The sequence below is a fragment of the Armigeres subalbatus genome, chromosome 3 (assembly GCF_024139115.2).
Source record: "Armigeres subalbatus isolate Guangzhou_Male chromosome 3, GZ_Asu_2, whole genome shotgun sequence".
NCBI lineage: Eukaryota > Metazoa > Arthropoda > Insecta > Diptera > Culicidae > Armigeres > Armigeres subalbatus.
The window spans coordinates 360,030,118-360,053,603 of NC_085141.1; the positions used below are offsets into that span (position 1 = coordinate 360,030,118).

The following is a 23,486-nucleotide window of genomic DNA, read 5'->3' on the forward strand; positions in this document are numbered from 1 at the left end:
GCGGTGTGATTAAAAATTTTAACAAATTTTCTTCAAAATAATTTCCTTCATATCCTAGCACATTGTTTACCACACTCCGAAAGAATATGTCTTTGCTATTCCCCATCTGGAGCAGAATATTTACCGCTCCCATTTCCGAGCAAATATTTGTCCTTTTAATAAACCAGCACGTCAAGGATATCAATTCCTTCCGTCGGGACAGAAGCAACAGCAGAAGCTCGGCAACCGATTTGCTATTCCAGCTACGCATATCGTATTGACAGGTTATCAGCACCAACTAAGCCAAGTTTACATTCACTTATCAATTCAAGAGGCATCCCTTGCTGCGTCTCGCCCACCTGTGATTTCCGGTATGTTACCCCGGCAAGCATCCGGACCTAATTCGAATCCCATCGTTCATATTCAACAGCACCTCTCGGGAGAAGCTTTCCATTTTCCAGATGTGCTCCTTTTTCACCTTTTCCCACATTCGCCCGTGTCCTCCCGGAAGAACCCCCGAGAGGAATTTTTAAATATGCTCCAAAGCTATGTGTACAATCATTTCCATATTTCCTGCTGCCACCGACGAGGACGGCTGCTCTCGGTTTGATATACCTTCCCGGGGTGAAATCCCGTACCCAATCTAACACCCTTCCACGAAATGTATGAAATCCGATCGTTGATAGAATGACGAAAAAATAACGGTTCCATACTTTTCCACCGCAATCTCGCACATATGATCTGGTTTCCTCTGGCAGACGGGTGAGCGAACAAATTGGTGTTGCTTTCAGTTCATGAGAAGGAAAAAATCTAAACCAAATCTGAATCCATATCCCCCCTGTGCAGAGCAGCACACACCAAGTGACGAGATGGATGATACGAACAGCAAAACAATCAAAATCTGATTCACAGCAATTTGTCGATATGGAGACCTCCATATTTTACGCCATCTTGTTTATCTCCTCCCCGCACCCCTTCCAAAAAACGCTCCGCGAAGAACGAGGCACCGAAATGGGGATCGATTTCTTATCTTCATCTTCAAGTTCAGCGAATGTCACCAGCGAGCGAGGTGGGCGGACAGATGTCTGCTTTTGACTTCTGCTTAGTGGTAACCAACCAATCACCCAAAGGATGACAAATTTGAAGCAGCTTTGATCTGATGAACTCCCGTGGATACCCCTCCCCCCGTGTGCCGGGCGAACCCGGCGAACCTATCAACTGAACCGATGCGATGATGAAGATGGTGATGCGATGTGAAATTGGAGATGGATTCGTAAATATTTATGGCTGGATCGGGAAACAGAAGAAATATTACGCAGATAACGACTCCCGGGGCACGCACGCAGCGGGTAGCCGGCGGGAAGGCGGGTGGTGCCGGCGCGGATGGTCAGCTCTGACGAGGATTTGATTCGGAAACGTGATTTCCGGCCCGGAACGGTCCTTCGTTGCGCCACTTTGAGGGATGTTGGAGCTATCCTCTTTTTTCTTTGCGCCTCTGCTTGGCAGCAACGTTTTGGGCTGTTGTCCTTCCGGAAGGTGTCATCGAGGGTATACCACACTGGATGGGGTGATGTTGACAGCGTCAGATGTGTAAAGATTATGACAGCATGAAAATGGTGCGGATTCTTGTGTCGCTTTTTCGTCCTCTTGTTCCTACAACTGATTCAAGTGGAAGAAGAGGTGTGAGGGATTGTTGTCACACTTGATGCTTTGGTACGCGGAATATTTGTTCCACTTAAATGATAATTATCGTACAGAAGATTCATCCGAATATCTATGGAAAAAATCATGAATAATTTAACAGAAAATACGTCCGGGTTTTCACGGGAAATTCATGATTATATCATTGGTTTCAGGTCATTAGTCCGAAGGCCGTAAAGCAGAAGGTCATTGAGCCGAAAGCCATTAGGCCAAATCGTCATCAATCCGAACGATCTTTATGCCAAACGGCCATTAGGCCGAATGATCATTAGGAGGCCGAATGAAAAGTGATAAGAAATGTGAAGTAAGAAGCCTGTTGTTCCTTATCCTTCCCACTTCTTCCTTCTTTTTTCCTTCTCTTTTCTTTCTGCATCCTTCATTATCTTTAATATTTCTTCATTCTCGTTAATCTTCCTACATTCCACTATTATCCAGGATACAGTTTTACGCTGAAAGATGCATTTTACGCCAAAACTATATTTTCTATCATATGCATATGCCCTGCCAAGATATTTAACAAAAAAAAAATATTTTCGTGCGGCCGAGTTGCCGAATAATATGCAATTAATTATGTCTTCTAGAAAAAAAAAATGTTCTAGAAAGATGATCGGAATAGAAAGGCTATCATCAGGTGCTATTTTTTTTTATTTTTGCAGAATACTGTCAGGCAATATTCTACATAGTTGATTTTTTAAATTATCCTGAAAAACATTTCTGTGGCTCCTAAGTTGGCGGATTTAGAGTAATTTTACCAACTTAAATTGGGGAAGAGTCGTTTGACTGGAACCCATTGGGCCGAAAGCCATTTGGCCGAATGCCACTTAGTCGAAAGTCATTTGGCTGAAAGGTTCAATTGGCCGAAAGGATCAATTTGCCGAACAGGTCATTTGGCCGCAAGAGTTATTTTTTTTCTTAACTTTATTTATGTGTTACAAGGGTTATTTGGCGGAAAGGGTCGTTTGACCAAAAGGGTCATTTGGCCAAAAGGGTTGTTCGGTTCGGAAATAGTCATTTGACCGAAAGAGTCATTTGGCCGAAAGGGTCGTTTGGCCGAATAGAACATTTGGCTGAACAGGTCATTGTAAAAAGTGAGAAGCGTGAAATGAGTAGTGGAACGTCTCACTACCCACTTTGCACTACTCGCTTTTCACAGTGAAAAGTGAGAAATGCGGAGTTAGAAGTGAAACGTCTCTCTTCTTACTCCTAATTTCTCTAATGACCCTTTCGGCCAAACGACCCTTTCGGCCAAAGACTCTTTCGGCCAAATGACCCTTTCGGTCAAATGACCTTTTCGGCCAAATGACCCTTTCGGTCAAATGACCCTTTCGGCCTAATGACCCTTTCGGCCAAACGACTTTCGGCCTAATGGTCTGTTCGGCCAAATGGTTTATTCAGGCAAACAACTTTCGGCCTAGTGGCATTCGGCCGAAAGGGTTACGGCCAAACGACCCTTCCCCACTTAAATTAGGGTGTCCATAAAAACACAGTATTTTTGAACTTTTTTTTGTTTTCGGTTTTTAGGAGAAGTCGTCTTTAAGTGACTTTTAGAGCTCACAAAAAATACAACTTTTGATATGTAAATATGCTCAATATCTTTTGCCTATCAAAAGTTATAACTGTTTTTCTAACAAAATTGCGTTTTTTTCAATAGTTGATATCTCTGATTCGAAGAAACCAAAAAAATATGTTTACACGGCGTTTGAAAAAGCGACTCATATTCTTTATTATGTAAAAATGGTGATATGTTTTTTTATCTCAAGTTTTACCAATTTAGCTAATGCAATATTTTTCAAATAAAACATACAGACGATGTTCTTATAGAAAAACACGCATCTTGGAAAGTCCCAAAAATCTTCAGAAGATGATATTCGTAGAAAACCTTAAATGAAAAATCTACAGCTCAAACACTTTTTATTTGCTTTATTATTATCTCCCTTTTGCAAGATTTACGGAAAAGATGCATTTTCTATTAAAACCATAATTTTAGGGAAAAAAAGTTCTACAAAGTTGTTCTGGATACTTTGGCCCTTATTATATAGTTATCGAAAAACAGGGTAGCCCATTGTATAAAAATGTGAAAAAAAAATTATTTTGCAGAACTTAAAATGTTCTACAAAATTGTAGTGCAGCTCATTCCAAACAACGTTGCTGTACAAACTTTTCTGTAGCTTTTAAGTCACTGATTTAGAGCAATTTTAGTTACTAGGATAATGGTGTCCCTTAAAAAACATTTTTTTTCTGCTCATTTTATTTTTGTTTTCCCCTAAATGTCACCTTCTGAAGACTCTTGGGGCTTTTCAGAACGTATCTGTTTCTATAAGAACATCGTCTGTATCTTTTTCCGTAGCCGAGCTATATCAATTTATTTGAAAAAAATATGACATTGCTCAAATTGGTGAACCTGAAAATAACCCATCTTCACATCACACAATAAAAAATATGAGTTACTCTTTCAAATACCGTGTAAACATACTTTATTGGTTTGCCACAATCGGAGATATAAACTTTTGAAAAAAAAAACATTATTTTGACAGAAAAACTTTTGACCGGCCAAAGATTTTGAGCATATTTACCCATCAAAAGTTGCATTTTTTTAGCTGCAAAGTCGTGGAAGGGTCGTTTGGCCGAAACACGAAAGCCATGTGGCAGAATGCCACTAGGCCGAACAAACCATTAGGCTGAAACCCATCTGGCCGAAAGATATTTGGCCAAAAGGGTCAATTGCCGAAAGGGTCGTTTGGTCGAAAGGGTCGTTTAGTCGAAAGGGTCATTTGGACGAAAGGGTCATTAGGCCGAAAGGGTCGTTTAGCCGAAAGGGTCATTTGGCCGAAAGGGTCATTTGGTCGAAAGGATCGTTTGGCCGAAAGGGTAATTTAGCCGAAAGGGTAATTTGGCCGAAAGGGTCGTTTGACCGAAGGGTTATTTGGCCGAAAGGTCCATTTGTCCAAAAGGGTCATTAGGCCGAAAGGGTCATTTGGCCGGAAAGAACATTTGCCCGAATAGGTCATTTTGACGAATAGGTCATTTTAAAAGTGTTAAATTAGGAATGAGGAGAAAGACGTCTCCCTTCTCACTCTTCATTTTTCTCTTCTCACTGTAAAAAGCGCGAAATGAGTAGTGAGACGCCTCACTATCCACTTCGCACTACTCACTTTTCACAGTGAGAAGTGAGAAACGAGTAGTGAGAAGTGAGACGTCTAACTTCTCACTCTTCATTGATCATTTCTCGCTGTAGGAAGTGAGAACGCGAAGTGAGAAGTGAGACGTCTCACTACTCACTTCGCGCTCCTCTTTTTTTTACAGTGAGAAGCGAGAAATGAGGAATAAGAATTGAAACGTCTCTCTTCTTACTCTTAATTTCTTACTTTTAAAATGACCTATTCGGCCAAATGTCCTATTCGGCCGAATGACCCTTTCCGCCAAATAATCTATTGACCAAATGACCTATTTGGCCAAATGTCCTATTCGGCCAAATGACCCTTTCGGCCAAATGACCCTTTCGGCCAAATGATCATTCGGCGAAATGACTTTCGGCCAAATTGTATATTTGGCCAAACAACTTTCGGCCCAAACAAAAAAGTAGATCAAAATGCTGTATTTTTTAGAGACACCCTAATCCAAATAGGTAAAATTTCTCTTAATCAGCTTACTCCAATAAATAAGCTAAAAAAAATTTATAGCTTTTGAGTTGGCTGTTTAGGAGAAATTTTACCTATTTGGATTAGGGTGTCCCAAAAAACAATTCATTTTTCGCTCCACCTGCAAAGGAGACTCCTTGCCGATTGTTTCCTATTAAAAATGAGATCAAAAAAGTTATGATTAAAATTCTAATATCAAACCTGTTTATGAAAAATAACTTTTTTGGCACTTATTCTCATCCGACTTGCTTGTCAGTTCAGTGCGAAATTTCTCGTGTTTCAGACAGCAGAAGGATCGTGCGATCTGCCGAAATATTGTGTTCTGCATTGCGCGGACGGTAATAAAGTTAATCAGTTCAGTGTGAAATTTCTCTTGTCAGTAGCCATCGGGAAAGTAAAAACAGTGCGTGTGTTATTCGTCGCGGGTGGATGAAAAAATATCCATTTGATATTCGGTGTCACCATGCGTTTGCTCCGGTCGAGACAAGTGCGATCTTCTATAGCTTGCAGTAGCCATCGGGAAAGTAAGTACAGAGCGTGTGTTATTTGTCACGGGTGGAAGAAAAAATATCCATTTGATATTCGGTGGATTATCATCGCTTGTATTGCGCTTTGCTCTGGTCAAGTAAGGGCAAGTAAGTACAGAATACTGCACGTCGGTTCGGTCGTCAAAAACGCGATCCTCCACAGTTTGCATATGCCATCGAGCATGGTGACCCCGTTTGATAGACACGTCGAACGATCTGGTATTGTTGTAGTTTTGCGGTCGGGAAGTAAATCAATATATATGCGTTTGATCGTGTTCCTGCTCGGTGTGCAGCTAGTTAGCTTGTTATGAATTGTGCGGCCGAATCATGGTTAGGTAAAATCACTGAGTATAAAGAATGGCACGGTCGTATCGCTTATCAGAGTGAATCCAGATCCAACGATGCCTGCCAACTAACTGATAACCCTTCCTGTGGTTTTTGTGGAGACGCAGAGGTAAACACGGTCTTCAAATAGCGAAAACCACTCACTAATATTCCTTCCCTCTTCCTAACTGACTACAAGGACGTGGCCGGCGCCGTTATTGATCATTTGAATATTAGAGTCACTGAAACTTGCACACTGAGAATGCTTGGTCCGAGTCAATCATTCAGTAGATTATTTGTGCAATTTCACTGGTTCTGGTCAATCACGACCAATAGCAACAATAGCAACAATAGATATGTGTAGTCAGTCAAAGCTAAAGCTAAGCTAAGCTTATTCTCATCCGACTTGCTTGCAATAAGATGCATTCGGCAGCAAGTTTTACAATGCGTATAAAATAAGACCTGTCTACCTTTTATTGTTATTTTAGAATTCATTTATATGTATCTCAACTCTTGAACGAACGAGAAAGGCATCATCCACCTAATTATTCTGGGATTTTTTTTCGCCAAATTTCTTCTTTTATCATTTATCCTTATTTCCCTTCCTTCTTCCTTTTTCCTTTTTTTTCTGCTTCTTTCTTCCTTTCTTTCTTTTCTCTTCTATCTCTTTTCTACTTTCTTCTTTCTTTTTCCATCATCTTTCTTTCTTATAATTTCTTCTCCCTTTCTTCTTATTTATTCCTTTCTATTTCTTTCATCTTTGTTTGTCCTTCTTTTTTCTTCCTGCTTCCTTCTTTTTTTTATTTCTTCCTCCTTTTTTCATCTTTATTTTTTCTCCTTTCTTTTTTCTTCCTTGTACCTCCTCCCTTCAACCTTCTCCTTTTTCCTTCTTCCTTATGCCTTCCTCTTTCTTTCTTCTGTTTCTTCTTTATTCCTTCAGCCTACCTCCTTCTTCCTTCATTCTTTGTTTTTCTTCTTCCTTTTTTTCTTCTTACTTACTGCTTTCTTCTTCGTTCTTCGTTCTTCCTTTTTTTCTTTTTCCTTCTTCTTTCTTGCTTCTTCCTCCTTACCTCTAATTCCCATTTCTCACTTCTTTCTTCTTACTTCTCAATTATCACTTATTACTTTTCACTTCAAACGGGCCCTCCTTAGCTTAGCGCTAAGATGCGCGGCTATAAAGCAAGACCATGCTGAGGGAGGCTGGGTTCGATTCCCGGTGCCGGTCAAGGTAATTTTTGGTTTGGAAATTGTCTCGACTTCCCTGGGCATAAAAGTATCATCGTATTAGCCTCATGATATACGAATGCAAAAATGGTAACTTGGTTAGAAACCTCGCGGTTAATAACTGTGTAAGTGCTTAATGAACATTAAGCAACAAGGCGGCAATGTCCCAGTGGAAGATGTAATGCCAATAAGAAGAAAAATAACTACTCACTACACACCTCCAACTGGTCGCTTCCCACTTTTCACATTTCCTCCTTTCGATTGGCCTCTCCATGTGGTTTTCTGATTACAATTTATTAATGCACAAGAAAGACACTATCACAGTCAGTGCACTAATCTGGAGTTTTGTGAACGTTTTTCTTCGGTCATAAGACGAGTTTAGAACTATTCTATTTAATTCCACCACGTTGTAATCTTTACAGATACTTATTTGTCCCTTAATTTTAAGGCTGTATTCAGTGTCTCGTACTTGAATAGACTCAAGTTTTTAATTTCAAAGGTCTTACAGTGATGGCAGTTCTTTATCTTTTCCAGTCCCATCCTTACTTCTCATTCTAAAAACACTATTATCTATGAGTCTTTATTCGTAGGGCTTGTAAAATTCGAGTGTATATTTAAGGATGAGCACAAACATGTGCTGTGACTTCCATCAAAATTGTTATATAAAAGTGTAAATAACAGAATCTATGAAGTAGACACATACACATGCAAAAATGTGTCATTCAACAGTTCCCTCAATCACCCATTCTCCAACGTTAACGAACAACATGGTTGGGATTGATGTAAGAGTCTGCATACGTTCGAAAATATGTTTTCCTCCCATACATAAATTGCATTTGCAATCAAACTGAATCATGCGAGAAAAAAAAGCATCTGCCCAAAAAACCGCTTCCATATATGTATCTCTGGTTAGATCGGACAACGGAGAATATTTCCTGCTATCACATTGTGCAAGCAACAGCAGCCAGCAGCCGCCCAGTTCGATGGCATTGTTCCACAAGGATTTAGGTGTGTTAATTTTTCATTGCGTTTTTTTTTCTTTCTCGCTAGCAATTGTGAAATGCAAAATGCGCCTCCATACCTATCGACTGTATGTGGCTGCGTTTGATTTTTCACGAGCAGTGCAAAATGTACTTCATCAGACGTTCTCACTTTGTTTCAAAAAATGTGAATTGAAAAAAATTAAATCAACTTTCATTGGGCCAACTGTCAGGTCGAACCAAAATTCTCATTTTGGTTGCCATTTTTACGCTGCGATTTTTGTGCTTATAATAAGATGAAAGAATGTGTAGTTTGGGAACCACCGCGTCATTCAACAGTGTTCATCAACCTTCCCCGTACCGATCGGAGTCCACCTGACGCCCCCTTTGAGCTTTTTCCTCCTCAGTGGGCAATGAGCGTCAGACCAAGGTGGCAACGCATTTAGAATTTATGTATTTAAAAAAAAAGCTTCAAAAACGCAACTAAAATTCAGCACACAGGCTTTTTGTGGTGGTAATGATGGTGGTGCGGTGGAGGTGACGGAGTTTGTTTCGACTTTCGTTTATTTCCTGACGGGAGCAGCAAGAATGGACATATTTTTTCCTCCGTTTTCGCGTTTATGCCGCACCTAAATGGATTGAGTGATGAAAAATAAAACTGGGGAGCAGCGCGGTGCAAGGCTGGGAAAACCGCACTCCAGTCGGAAAGTGTCGAAATCAACAGTGAAATGGGAAATTTTGCTGAATAGTTCGTAGAATGGCGTTTGTGAACAGTGGATCACTATGGTGATGGAATCGTGAAGGATGGAATAGGGAAATTGCTATTTGAAAAACGAGCCTAGTTGGTGATGAAGTGCTGCGCAAATTTATTTATTGTTTCGAGACAGTCATATGTGTTTTACTGAAATATTGATGGCTTTATTTTAGGAATTTAGAGGAAAACGAGATTGCGGTTTGGTTGGAATGATCGTATTTGTTTTGAAACAATATCCAATGCTTTACTGTTATAAATTTTTGAATAGTAAAACAACCTACACAAGCAGCAAAATAGAAAATGCGACCTTCCACAATATTGGAAATATTTTGTTACTCTATCGTTATACTTAATATTTAATCAACTCACCTGATTTAACTTCAGAGTTCCCCCGTTTCCAGACGATCTGCGCCACGGGTTTGGAGTTCGCCACCACACAGGTCAGGGTCAGGTCCTGCCCTTCCCTGACTTCCACCTTGGAATTGTCTTTATAGCCTTGAATTTCGATGGATGATGGTGGAGCTGAAATGCGGATAAGAGAGAAAATGAAATTCTAATTAGTTTTTATCACACACGATATTAGTTAGATTTTTGCTAATTTCTTAAATATGCTTTAATGAAGCTTTAAATATGTGGATCCATACAAAAGAACACGATGGAACTTTAAAAGCAGGAACAATATTTATTATCAAACACACTTTTCTAGAGAAGGAAAAAACGCTCAGATTGCATCAACCGCAACCACAACCACGGCGTCGAATATCGAATAAAACTACCACTTTACAGCCACTCGAACGTCTGCTGGTCCTGTTTTTTTTACTTTTCTGCTGCCACAGCAGAGCATCACATCATCAAAGGTCACGACTCGAACGGGATACCCTTTCTGACTTGTGCTCGCTTGGCTATGGATCGCACAGTTCAAGAATGCTTCCACGGCGAAAAAGTAAATGCAAAAGCTTTCAATATAATTGGAAATTATTCATCATTACCAAGCCGGGCCGTGTCGCTGCGTTTTTCCCCATCAGCATCGCTATAATCATTGTCGCGCCATCACCATTTCGGAGTATTATAAAGTGTCTACATTCGAGACGCTGCTGATGGCATCATGAGTGAAACTTATGATAACATAAGGGGATTTTGAAAATTTTGCAATTCTTTTGAATTTAGTAGATTTTTGTAAATTTTGTAGAACTTGTGAATTTTTAAAATTAATTTAGATGACTTGATAAACTTCGTATATTTTGTAAACTCCATTAATTTCGCCAAAATTTTATAACTTTATAAATTTTATAATTTTTGGGTTTTCTGTCATTTTGCATCCCGTCTTCCTCTTTGCTTTTGCTATCAAGGAGAGAACAAACTCAGGAGATGTAACACCAAATAGAACAATTAACACCGAACGTATCACAACCGCAAGCTCAACTCCCAACGGTATCGCTAAGATTAGATTTTACCCTCAGACATCCGGTTCTAGAGTTTCCTGAATTAGGAACATTGCCAGCACATCTCCTGACCCCACAAATATCCTGAAGTCGCAGTGGTTAAGATCTAAAAATGACAGTTCGAAGTGTTCGAACGCCATGTAACCACTATCTCCCTGCAAGCATGTCGAGCGCAAAGTCTCAAGCCGCAGTTTCTCCAGTAGACCACGTGGGAAGCAAGCGCAAACCTGTTGGCATTCTCGGGTCGCGATCTGATCCTCCGACGGACGACGTGGGAAGAAGCTGCAAAGTTTTGCAAAGAGCTCTGCCGATATGGTAAACCTCGTGAGTGCCACTAGTTTTTTGGGCACTCCAATCTATCCGGTCTGGACAATAAGTCTCACCCTCTAAGGCCACGTTCCGGACAACCAGGGCACTCCGACCCGGACCATAAGCCTAACCTGTTCCAGCGTCCTAGGCTCTCCGGGAACTCCAACCCGGATGGTAAGTCCCACATCCATCACTCCTCTTCTCTTGTTGGCGATATGAACAAAGCAGGCCTCGCTTGGCCCAAGATCTTTTTTATTGCCCTTATTCGACTCATCGGGCTCCGGTCCCGACTTCTTCTTGCCAATGGCCCGGCCTGTCCAGGACATCTCCAAGTCCTTCGCCGTCTTCTTTCCCAACCCCGGCGCGGCGTTTCCGCTGGAAGTAAAGCTATGCCTCCAGTGGAATTTTAATGGGTTTTGGAACAATCTTTCAAATTTGGAGCTGCTGGTGCACTGCAGCTTACCATGGATCATCGCCCTTCAAGAGGTCAGCCATGTATCTTACACAACCATAAATCGAGCTCTCTGAGATAAATACAGATCGGTCAGCAAGGCTGGAAGCAACATCAGGCATTCCGTAGCTATCGGGGAACTGCAGGACATCACCTTAGATGCTCTAGATATTGACGAGGATCTGCCAGTTGTTGGTGTCCGGCTACAGGGAAATATCCCAATTACAATAATCAATCTTTACATTCCATGCGGCTCCTTCCCCGCCGTCGGAGGAAAGATTAGTAGCATAATCCAGAGCACTATTTCCCCCCTTCTTATCGGGAACATGAACGCCCACCGCCCTGTGTGGGGAGGGTTCAGGGCCGATCCTTGAGCACCGCTCTATCTAAAGCTTTCCAAGAAGGTGATCTCGTCACCTACTCACAACCATTGATGTCTCCGCGGTGAGTAGATCTGTTTAGACACGCTTCTGCTGAAACGTACGAATCCATATGGTTTGGTTTACACTACCCTATACAGATTTCAAGAAACGTTCCCTCTGCTGTCAACATCAACCCTTTCGGACCAGACAGGGCATCTGCAATGCTACAAAAAAAAATGCCACAAAAAAAACTATGGAGGCGGGTTTATGCGATAAGCGGCACATCAAGGGCGGTGACCTTCCAACTTAACCATGGCAACCAAACTATCTACGACCCAGCTTAGGGTACCGTCACACTCGGTGAATACTCCTCCTCCCAGGTGGTAGCATCAAAGTATCCAGCCAAATTCCAACGAGTTACCTCCACCCTTGGTCCAACACTTATCGCTCTCCTTATTCCCCCGGATGAGTTGGGGTATCTTATGTTAAAACGGCTCCCTCTGGTTGCCAAGAACTATCTCCTTTGGTTAATCAATGTTGTCTGAGAAAACCGCACATTACCAGGTGAATAGAGAAAGAGCTTTGTGGTTCCTATCCCGAAGAACTGTGTCGCGAGTTAAGATGCCACAAAGTACAGACCGAACTCTCCAACATCCTGTGCCTCGAAAACTATCAAGATAATAGTAAACCACCACCTTAGAGAGAAAACTGTCGAAAACTGTCAAAGGAGAAGCTGGAAGGTTCGGCTTCCAGCACGCCTTTCGTCCAGGATTTGGCACCATTACGTACTTCGCCAACCTGGGCAACGTGCCACAAAACACATACCAAGATGTTCAACATGTTGACCTGGTTTCACTCGACATCACTAAAGCTTTCAGAGGACCTGGACCCCACTGACTGGCATCATGCTTGCATTCATCAAAATTTTTTTAACCCGACAGAACTTCCAGGTGCTGATCGGCAGCGCCGCATCCAACGAATTCGATGAAGGAACTAGAGTACCCCAAAGGTCGGTTCTGGCAGTATCCTCTTCCTCATTATCATGTACGTAGACCCCGACGTACTACCGGCAAATGTATTCCTATTTGTTAACACCGACGAACAGCTGGACGAACCAAGATAATATTACATGCTGCGATAAATACTTTTCATCGGTGGGCTTCACAATAAATGCTGGAAAGTGTGTCCACGGAGACACGCCTGTAGTGGCCGCCATCAACTTCCGGAGCCATAAAAAACTCGACTTTGAGGCCATTTCCAACTTGCTCAGAGTGGTTAATGACCGGAAGCTCACTTTCAAGAGACGTATCAAGATAATGAAAACCGTACCAACAAAAGATTCACCAGAGTAGGCCAAGCTACCTTCCACAGCCGGATGCTCTACGGCCCCGTTTACCGAATTCTCGTCAACTTCTTTCGTTGGTTACCAAAAGTTACGTCCGGTTAGCCATCAAACTGCTCCCTTCTATCCCTGCAGAAGCAGACCGTGCGGATTGTTATTATTATTATTATTATTATTTATTTACTATCTAACTACCAATGATTATCTCAACGAATATGACTTACTCTATTCTAAATCTAATTGGAATCATCCGTGGTTCGGAAAACTTCAAGTAGTCGTTATCGAAACACGTTAGCAGAAACATTGTGGTCAAAATTTGAAAAGCATTGATTTAATTGTTGGTAGATTGTATGGACAGGTTCGTTCAAGCGATAATTGCTACTTCTTGACTTCAGAAAAAAACGAAACATTTGGTGGGGTTTCGGTCACCGTAAAACTTTATACTTTCTGGTTTGTTGATTTTTATCGGTGATTGTCATCACCGATACAAATCAACAAACCAGAAAATATTAAAAACGAAGCGGCGTGTATTTGAATTTGAGCCAGCAATGCAGGACAATCAATTGCGCATTTGAGCCATTTTTCCTGCAAACGTTGCTTGGGGGATTTATCTTCTCACATCAAGTGGTTAGATTATTAAAAGACGACAGCGTTCTTTGGGGGAATAAAGTGACCCTGAAAAAAGCATTTCGGTTTTTGGTTACATTGATAAAAAAAAAGAATTTAAATAAAACAAAATATTAACGAATTTGAAATTTTATCGTAGTAGGCATTTGAAATGCCAGCATACTAAGAAGCTAATGAGAAGAAATTTGAAATTGAGTCTCAGTAGGCTGACATAGAATTCTAGATTGTTAGAAGGGTACAAAGAAAATAAATGAAGATCATTCAGTGTTCGTTTCTTGAGGTGTGAACACGCCACTTGTTTGCAAGTGTCCAACGCTTATTTTCAACAAAAAAGTAAGTTGGTGAACGGATTTGCTTGTACGGTGGCAAATTCCAATGGTCACGTCAACCGATAAAATATGCACAATTTTTTTTTGTTGTTCAAAAAAAAAATTGTGCATATTTTATCGGTTGACGTGACCATTGGAATTTGCCACCGTACAAGCACAATTTTTTTTTTGAACGGCTTCTATTCAAGCAACTGGCTTGGAAAGGACACCACATAGCAGCATTTGATTCTAATATAGATCTCTAGTGTTAATTTTGGTCCTTAGTCCACGCAGATTCTGGTATTAGACACAAATAATATGAGATGAGCTTTCGAGTGAGTCGGTTGGAGTTGCAGACTGAAGAGCTTCACAACGGTTGTAAAACGGTAATAGGAGTGAATTGAGAGACTGATGACCGGTTGCATATCTGACACGGTAATCGGCGATTCAGCAGGGATGTCCACAACTGAAACGTGGAGTAATTTTAGCTACCTGATAATCAAAATCACAGCTGTACTTGTCTGACGTTGGAGATCGGAAGCCATCCATACCAATACCAACTTCAGGCCCGGGACGATGACGATGAACAAAGGTGTCTGTGGAGAGCGCGACTGAGTTGGCAGGTGCGGGGGCTTCCTCAGTGCCTGATAGAGTGTGTCCCGGATCCAAGATAGTTGCTGCAATAGCAGGAACAGGAACACTATAGTGTACAGATGATAAACTGGTACAGCTAAAACTTGATCAAGAATTAGACAAAGTGACGGTTCTTAAGCACGCATACTTGTCTGGTAGAAGTTGTCGAGGGATCCCGTGACCAACCAGGACCGTAGGACCAGGACGACTCAGGTGGCAGGAACTTCCGGGAAACACGACTTGGTTGGGTGGCTCAAGGACTCTTTCAGTGCTAATGGCAATGGATGTGTATGGCCTCGGGTTCATACGGCAGTATAGTTTTCTTCGGCGTTAGGATACGCAAAAATTAGTTTGCGGCTACGATAGGTGATGCTGCAGCAGCTACAGGGGTTGAAATGGCGGTGGAATTGTTTGGAACCGAGGTCCTCAAACTCCCGTAAATGGGAGGAAATCGGTGCTGTACGGATTTTGGTCCCCCACGGTAGTGATAATTGAGACGTCAAATTACGAATGACCTATTTGGCCAAATAACATATTCTGCCAAATTACCTATTCGGCCAAATGACCTATTTTGCCAAATGACCTATTCGGCCAAATGACTCATTCGAACATAAAATCTATTCAGCCAAATTACCTATTCGGCCAAATGACCTGTTCGGCCAAATAACATATTGGGCCGAATAAGTTTTTCGGCTAAATGAGTTGTTCAGCCAAATGACTTGTTTGGCCAACTGACTTTTTCGGCCAAATGACCTATTCGGCCAAATGACCTATTCGGCCAAATGACCTATTCGCCCAAATGGCTTCCAACCGAATGGGTTTCGGCCAAACGACCCTTCCCCGTTAGATGCAAGAGGAGATTTTTTGCCGGCGTACTTTTTAATAAAACACTGTCAATACCGGCTGGATGCATTTGGCACAATTGTTTTCCATTCTGTTGAATTGTTAGAATGCTCTATTTCAATGGGATGGTCTAACATAGGGACGTTCCGATGCTTCAAAATATCGATATTTGATTCGATACGATAATCGAATCAAAGTATCGATATCACCGATATATTGGAATGAAAATATCGATATATCGGTTAATCATATGATATTTCAGACATAAAAACGTTCGAAAGATATTTGTTGTTATTATTTATTTTCTATCCTATTACTCTTTTGCAAAAATCATTAAAAAGGATTTCTTTCTTTTGGTAAGTCCAATCTACTTCTAGAGGTGTGTGACGGTCTAACAATCATCGACGGCGGTATTTATCGTGATTTTGACCGGTATAACTCCATTCGCTTGAATTTGAAAAAAAAAATGAATTTTCGAGAAATTGCTGAAATTCCACGGAAGATTTTGCTAAAATTTAACCTTATTCGTCGTTTCGGCTTTTCAGTCTGAATATTTTTAGAACAACGATGATCTGTCCCAACGCTTCGGCAAATTGGTTTTGTCTTCATTAGTGGAGGAAAGGAAACAAAAACTTGCCGAATCGTTGTGACAGATTCTAAATGCTTGTTCTGAAGACCTCCAAACTGTAAAGCCAAAACCTCGAAAATAGCTAAACACATGTAGCCAAAATCTCAATTTAATAAAAAAAATTACTGACCTTCTGAATTAAAAAAAAAACTCTGTAAAAATTTGTTCCTTTTATATTTTTACGAGATTTTGCTGAAGAATTGTACGGATCTATAAAAAAAAACTTGAAATTGTCATGATAAAGTCGGAATTTCCGCAAAAGCTTCAAAAGTCAATTATCTTATATTTCAACGGGACATTCTTTTAAATCAGGAAATTATCCAAAGTTTCCACAAGAGGTTAATTAAAAAAAATGACTGAACTTCTGGAAATTTTGCTGGAATTTCACTGACAACTATCCAAAATTCATCAGAAAAATAATTCTCAAGAATTTCCTTAGAACATTTTTATTTATTTTATTAATTATTATATTTTATTTTTTAGTTTTCTTCCAAATTTCCAAAGAAAATTCTTTTTAGTTTCATCAGGAAATAATCTTCAATTTCCACAATTCTAAATTTCTGAAAGAGATCTCCACTGGAAATTCATGTAAATATTTACAGGAAATACGAATCTTATATACTGTCTGTCTGATCAAGCAAATGGAACCAAATTTGGCATGTGGCTGTTTTAGACCAAAACATTGTTTCTGTGGTTGTTCGAGACCCGAGTTCAAAACTTAAATTGTAAATACAAAAAAAAAATGTTTGTAATAATTTATTAATTTTCGGCAAGACAAAGTTCGACGGGTCAGCTAGTATGTAATAAAAATTGAATTGGCGTGAGAAATGGTGTGACAGATTTTGCATAGCGCCGTGTTAATGCAACATTGTTGGCGGCGGCGAGTTGCAAAACTATCTATGGCGCCCATGCACACCTCAATCTACAATATCCACAGTACCTAGAAAAATAATCTTTCCCATCTTGCATTTCAGATATATTTTATGGTTATTTTCAGTATTTTTTTCTAATTCGATATATTGATATCGAAAGGAAAATTATCGATATGACCGATATATTTAATACAAAATATCGATATAAAGATATCGGATATCGAAACAAATATATCGATATTCCGATATATCGGAAGTTTAGGAACGACCCTAGTCTAACGCGATTTGGTTATTGGAAACGAAACGTATGCTGCCTGCAATGACTGATAACGAAAATGTGGCTAGGTTCTTGTCCCAGATAATGCACGCAAGTGAAGCTTCTAGTCTTCTTCGCTCGATGTCTCTTCGGCAGAAAAAAATAATAATGAAGGATTGATAGACTATAGTGTTGTCACTCTTTGGTCACTATCCAAAATGTCAGTAATCTATTAGGCACGACAGCACATGAATCGCGATGATTAAACAAAATAGCACTTTCCACATGAAATATCTTGCATAAGACCCCCCAAGAATCCATGGATTCAGAGAACACTCTCAAGCATGACGCGGAACACCACCCCAAGTCATGAACTAGTAACTGTAGCCTTTGTTCGACAAAATCGAGTCACATATGAGTTGCTGCAACTGAATCGGTCTTAATTGTGCTACTCGGGACGTTCATTTTGTCGTCCGGCTGGCCGACGTGAAAAAATTGATAAAAAGTGTCGTCGGTCAAGACTCGAATTCGCTGTGGAACACTAGAGGATCGGTCTTCTGAAGGAAGATAAAGGGCTCTATTCTTGGAGCAACCTGATCTCTCAAAATGAGCAAACTGTGATCTTCAGACCCCAAACCGGCCGCACAAGGGCCTACCTCAACTTCGGCGGACGCCCTTTACGGTCCTAATGTCGCTGTCTCAAATATGACCATCCCAGGAAGCTTTTTGGGATCCCGGTGAGCACCCCATCTGGTTTTTGAAGGACGCTGGAATATATTATGAAATCTAATTCATCCAATTTCCTCGAACACTTTTTTTCATGGATAAGTTCCTTTGCTAAAGGAGGACGAGCATTCTTAGAATCTTAGTCTCACTCGCTCTGTAATTATTTCAAATTCAGTAAGTAGGTATTTTAATCAGAAGTTCAAGAAAATGTGTGAGAAAGGCACTCTTCTTCTTCTTCTTTTATGGCTCTACATTCCAACTGGAATTCGGCCTGCTTTTTAACTTAGCATTTAGCTGTTTTTAGCATCACTGAGAAAGTTCAGTTAACTAATGGATAAATGGACTACACAAAGAAAATCGAATATCATTCGACCTACTTAGCAATACTTAGGCGCAACACTGAGTACGTTATGTGAGCTCTACTTAAACCCATTAAAAAATCTGGCAACTCTTTGCCGCACTGAGTATTTTTGCGAGCATCACTCACGCTCATTACTAAATCAAGCAACACTTAGTCTTCATGTTAAAGATGGTCATCTTCCAATAGAATCCTCGTTTAAAAATTGATACTACAATAAAAAGTTACGATTGATGATAAGATGTCAGCTTCATGCCGACCTACACCTTTGCTATGGTCTGACTTTTGAAAGAATAAGTTTGCACGATTTGTATCGTTCAAAAAATTGGGGGAATGACGGCTTTGGCAGTTTTTGTCAGGGGGGTTTTTTATGACTGATTATGCTCAAATTTGGCATAAACATTCTTTGCATATCAAAGAATATCGTGGCCAAATTTCATAAAATTCGGCCGACAAAAACCCCTCTGACAATAATAGAACAAAACCTGCCAAAGCCGTCTGTTCCCCTAGTTATTTCATTAAAAACTGTATGGGAAACTATGGATTAATTTTTCTCTCACGGAACTTTCACCAACGAAATTTTTTTTTTCATGCACAACCCAGACTCTACAATGGGAACTACTTTAGATTATAGTAAAAATACAGCAGGATCGCCAAATGTGCAGCTTGGGAATAGGCAAGTGAAAGTCTGCTGGAAAACTGTCACTCCAATCTGTGATGATTCACCACTCGTATTTGCCTGACGGCCAATTGCCACGATTGCTTTGATTAATATTTTGGTGGCTCTCCGTTGTGGTTCATATAAAGCCTACTTCGATGCTTTAAAATCTTTTGGATATTGCGTTTTAATCATTCACAAATACCAATTCACTGCCACCCAACGAACCAACTTCCTCATTAGTGGTATTATTCAATTGAAAAAAAAACAGTAAAATAGAGGAAGAAAAATAAGTAAATTTTGTTAATTAAAAAAAATATTTAAAGAAAATATAAGGCACCACCTCTTCTGCAAACACATCAAACAGATATCAATGGCGCTTGAATAATTTCCAATAAGACAGCCAGCGGAGCCGTTAAAGTCAGCCAATCACGATGGGAGGTGATGAAGACAACTTTTTATTTGATGTTGATGTCTGACGAGGCGTGGTAAAACGGTTGCCGTCGTCGTCTTGGCTTGTCGTATCTTGATGGTCAATAATTTGATAACTACCAGCGGCACCTGGTGCCAAAGACTTCTCGATTTGGGATGGTGTGGAAAGGTTTTTGAAATTCGGCTTTTATCGCTTCAATAATCGTTAGGATGATTGGGGAGAAGTTCTTCGCGTAGGAATGGAATTTGTCGTGGGTATTAGGAATCTGTCATATCGAGGAAAGTAGTCTGTTGAGTAAATAACTGGAAGTAGAAGATAACTTCAAGTTTTTCTATTCGATTAAATATTAGATGTAAGAAGATAAGTTTCATATTAGATGTAGATTATGAATGCTGGCCGAATTGGCCAATTTTTTCGGATATTCACCCACATAGTTACTACACGGTGCTCAGAATGAACCAGAAAGCAACTGAGACACCTTAATTGAGTTTGAACTTTGTTCTTTCTCTCAGTGCCAAGTCGATTACAGTCGAGTCTCCTACTAGACGGATTTAATGGCATGTATGATTTTGAATAAATATTTTGGTTACCCGCTTTTATGGTTCAGCCTAAGCCTAAATAAACGACACCGATAAGGCGAATTCCTACAGCACATAAAGCTTAAATTATAAGTGACCCTATTCTACTTAATTTGCACAAATGGTGCAGCATTTTACCAAAATATGCACATCAGACACATCCGAGAGATAGCGAATCCTATTACACAATGCCAATCATGAAGCTGTTCAGATACGCGAAAATCAGTTTGTTTTCCGCACTCAACTTTTTCGCATCACACCAAAAAAAAGTCTGAATCTCTCCAGTGGATAACCACCTAACTTGCGAGCACCACAGCATGAAAAACAAAAATGGAAAACCCACGCAGATATGAGGCACAGAGCCGGTAGTGCTTTCAACTACAACTTTGTCGTTTAATACGTTAATCCCCAGGGGCCAGCAAAAATTGGCTGAATTTTTTCAGCTTCCCGGTCCGTAGTTTGCGTAGACACTAACTTGTCCAATTTGGATTGAGTTTCCTGTCCTGCAATAAAATCTACTTCACGTGGAGCTCGTTCACAAGCCAGTTTACATAAATGTCAGAAACGTTGCTGAAAAGGTGGTTCGTTACAGCACTGACGTAGCTGAATTTTGGAAGTTGGAAACAGTTGTGACACTTCAGTTATGGACAATAAGTCAGCCAAGTTTGACTAGTTGACATATTTTCAATAGAATGATTTCAGAAAATTTGTTTGAGAATTTTCTAAGTGTAAGCCTGATCCGAGTACAGTTGAACACTTCCCGTTTCTATCAGCAAAATCCGTTTTCTGTTAGATTTGTAAACAAAAGAATTTCCTCCGAAGCTTGTTAAATATTTCAGTTGGGTACATTTTACGACTCACATGAAGTTGATTTTTTTGTGTTTCATATTTTCACGCCGTTCCAGCTACCGGGAATCGGGGAAACCCAACCGAAAGAATCCGACCAACATTCCAACCAATAATGGTCCAAGCATGAACCCGTTATCGCACCAGTACCACACTTTTTTTTGCCCACGTGAGATTTCCACCGACCGGTTGAGCCATATCTAGTCCAACAGGCAAGCCACGTGCACTTGTGCAGCTACACCTTTGCATGGCACTTCCCGTATTCCGTGTTTGTTTTTTTATTCCTAAAGTCGTGTAAATTTTAGTTGCACAACACAACAAAGTGCAGAGCGAGCATATTTTCCCTTCTCACTCAAAAGAAGCACGTGGTTGTTGGAGGGTTTCCAGGGCGTTACAACGAGCACCGAAATCCGGCGGAATTGAATCGCTGAGCTCGCGAACGTTGCATGGTGATGTAATTCAATTCAACAATCGCGTACATTTTTCGTAGAGCAACTCCGTGCTTTTTTTTCTCGAGAATGAAGCCGCATTCGCCATGTGTCTTATCTGTTTGTGAAGTTCTTCGTGCACCGCAAAGGTGGCCCTCGACGCGGTAGTTTATTTTATTATCCGACCCAAATGATGGATGGCTGGAAGCTGCACGTGCAAAAGCAACAGCCACCACCCCTGCTCCCGCACCCGAACCGCAACAACCGAAGCTACGACAAAGGTGACAACAACAGCAGTCGGTACCGCGGTCAGACAAAATGGATTGTGGCTTTTTCCGACGGGACTTTCAACCTGACGGAAGCCCATCCGGTCCATTTTGGAGCACAAGTAGAGTACATAAATTTGATGATTTTGAAAGATGAGTTGTAAGATGCAACGCGACGTTACGATAAACACAAATAACGTTACAAAAGTTTAAAGGTGTCATTGTTCCCATCACTCTGGTACCATGGCGTTTGCTACTTCTTTGATGACTGATTGCACGCTTGAAGAACACGCTTGTTAGGTGACAACAGGTGTGAGTAACGATTTTTGTTTACAGTTCGAATTCATGTGAATCCACGTTTCCATCGTCATATTCAATTTATTTCTGTGTTCACTCAATTCAATTGTAGTGCTTCTATGGCTACTCTTTATATTGAATCTCTCCTACAATCTTGTCATATTTTTACCGTTTCCTTGCAGTGGTCAACTCACTGCAAAACGAAATCTATTATTCCAAGGAATGACCCCGACTGACAAACTCTCGGTGCAGTTTGCAAAATCGCACACTCAAACAACATTCAACATGTTTGAGCTGGTATGCAATGAAAAAATATTCCAGAATCTCTAACATGTGTTTGCACGGAGGAAAACAAACAGTGCCTATAATAACACGCTCACTAAGTACAACACAGCTGCTGCTGTGGCTGCTGTTGCTGCCATCGACCGAAGCCGGAACACTCTCTGCCTGGGCTTTTACCTGACCCCGCCACAAACCCGCCGACCAGTTGGGGGCTCTCCTATTGTCGGGGTGCTTTTTCGAAAAAGGGTGCTGAAAATTTTTGAACCCGGCTGACGACAGGGTGGCAGTTTCCCGAGTTGGGTCAGTGGAAACTGTGCCAGATTCAGTCAGATTCGATGTTATTTTTTCGGGCACCCACCGACTGACGGTCAGTCAATCAGCCAGTCAGTTAGTTAGCCGCTGGTGATGACCTATCGGAACATGAACGGGTGGGGGTGAAAAAATAAAGCCGTCCGAATCTGGCAGCTGTTGCTGCTGGGCCCTTTCCATTGTGTAATCGGGGTTTGTTTTGATGAAGGATTTTTTTTTCTCTCTGCGTTCGTTTGCTTTTCCTGACCTGCTCTTGTTATTTTTTGTGCCCAATCGAACAAATTGGATGAAACGCATAGTCCCCAATTGCGGGAATCGCCCCCGGGCAGAAAGGGGCTGCGATGGAATGCTTCGGTATTCTATTGATCAAGTAACTTCAGTGGCATTGACTAGACTAATTTTCAATGACTGGCAGTAAAACACTTCCAGGCAGCTTGAATTTTCAAAATTTTATTACACAAACCCGTACACAGACGTTTGCATATAGCCGGATTACTGTTTAGGATTTTTTTTTTTTTTGGAATTTTTATTATTAAAAATGAAATTGATTATCATTTTTCATTCAGACAAAAGGCATTTCTCAAAGATAGACAGAAATGATGAAAGAAAACGCAATCAACTTCATTTTTTTTGCTAGGCCTACCTACAAAACAGTTCTTCCAAGAAAAACACTTTCCGGGTCAGTGGAGGCGCATGGTGATTGTTTGCTAAGGCATCTGTCTAAGGGGCCCACACACGCTCCGACATGTTGTACTACTTTGGCACCGCTCCGAATCGTCTGTGGGCAAGTTGTACTGCCCAAAAGTCATACAACTTGCCCACAGACGATCCGACTTTGCTCCGACTCAACCAAATTTCCTGGGGGCGGTGCCAAAGTTGTACAACACGTCGGAGCGTGTGTTTAGCCCCTAAGAGAGGCCCAAATGCCATTGAATAAAAATCTCCTTGCCAGTCTCGAGGCAGCACTCGCATTCAAACCATTGAAATAATTTTATTTTATTTATTCAGACTAAGGCCGAAGTGGCCTGTGCGGTATATAAGAGTCTCCTCCATTCGGCTCGGTCCATGGCTACACGTCGCCAACCACGCAGTCTACGGAGGGTCC

General features: G+C 40.9%; 1 protein-coding gene across 11 annotated transcripts in view; it reads right to left on the bottom strand.

Moving 5' to 3' along the window:
- Positions 1–23,486, bottom strand: part of LOC134226251 (nephrin) — a 1,334,188-nt gene that overhangs the window by 175,062 nt on the left and 1,135,640 nt on the right. For all 11 annotated transcript variants that reach the window (XM_062706895.1, XM_062706896.1, XM_062706904.1 and 8 more), the window contains one exon: positions 9,497–9,649. In XM_062706895.1, the coding sequence (XP_062562879.1) occupies positions 9,497–9,649 (153 nt within the window). The remainder of the gene's footprint in view (positions 1–9,496; positions 9,650–23,486) is intronic.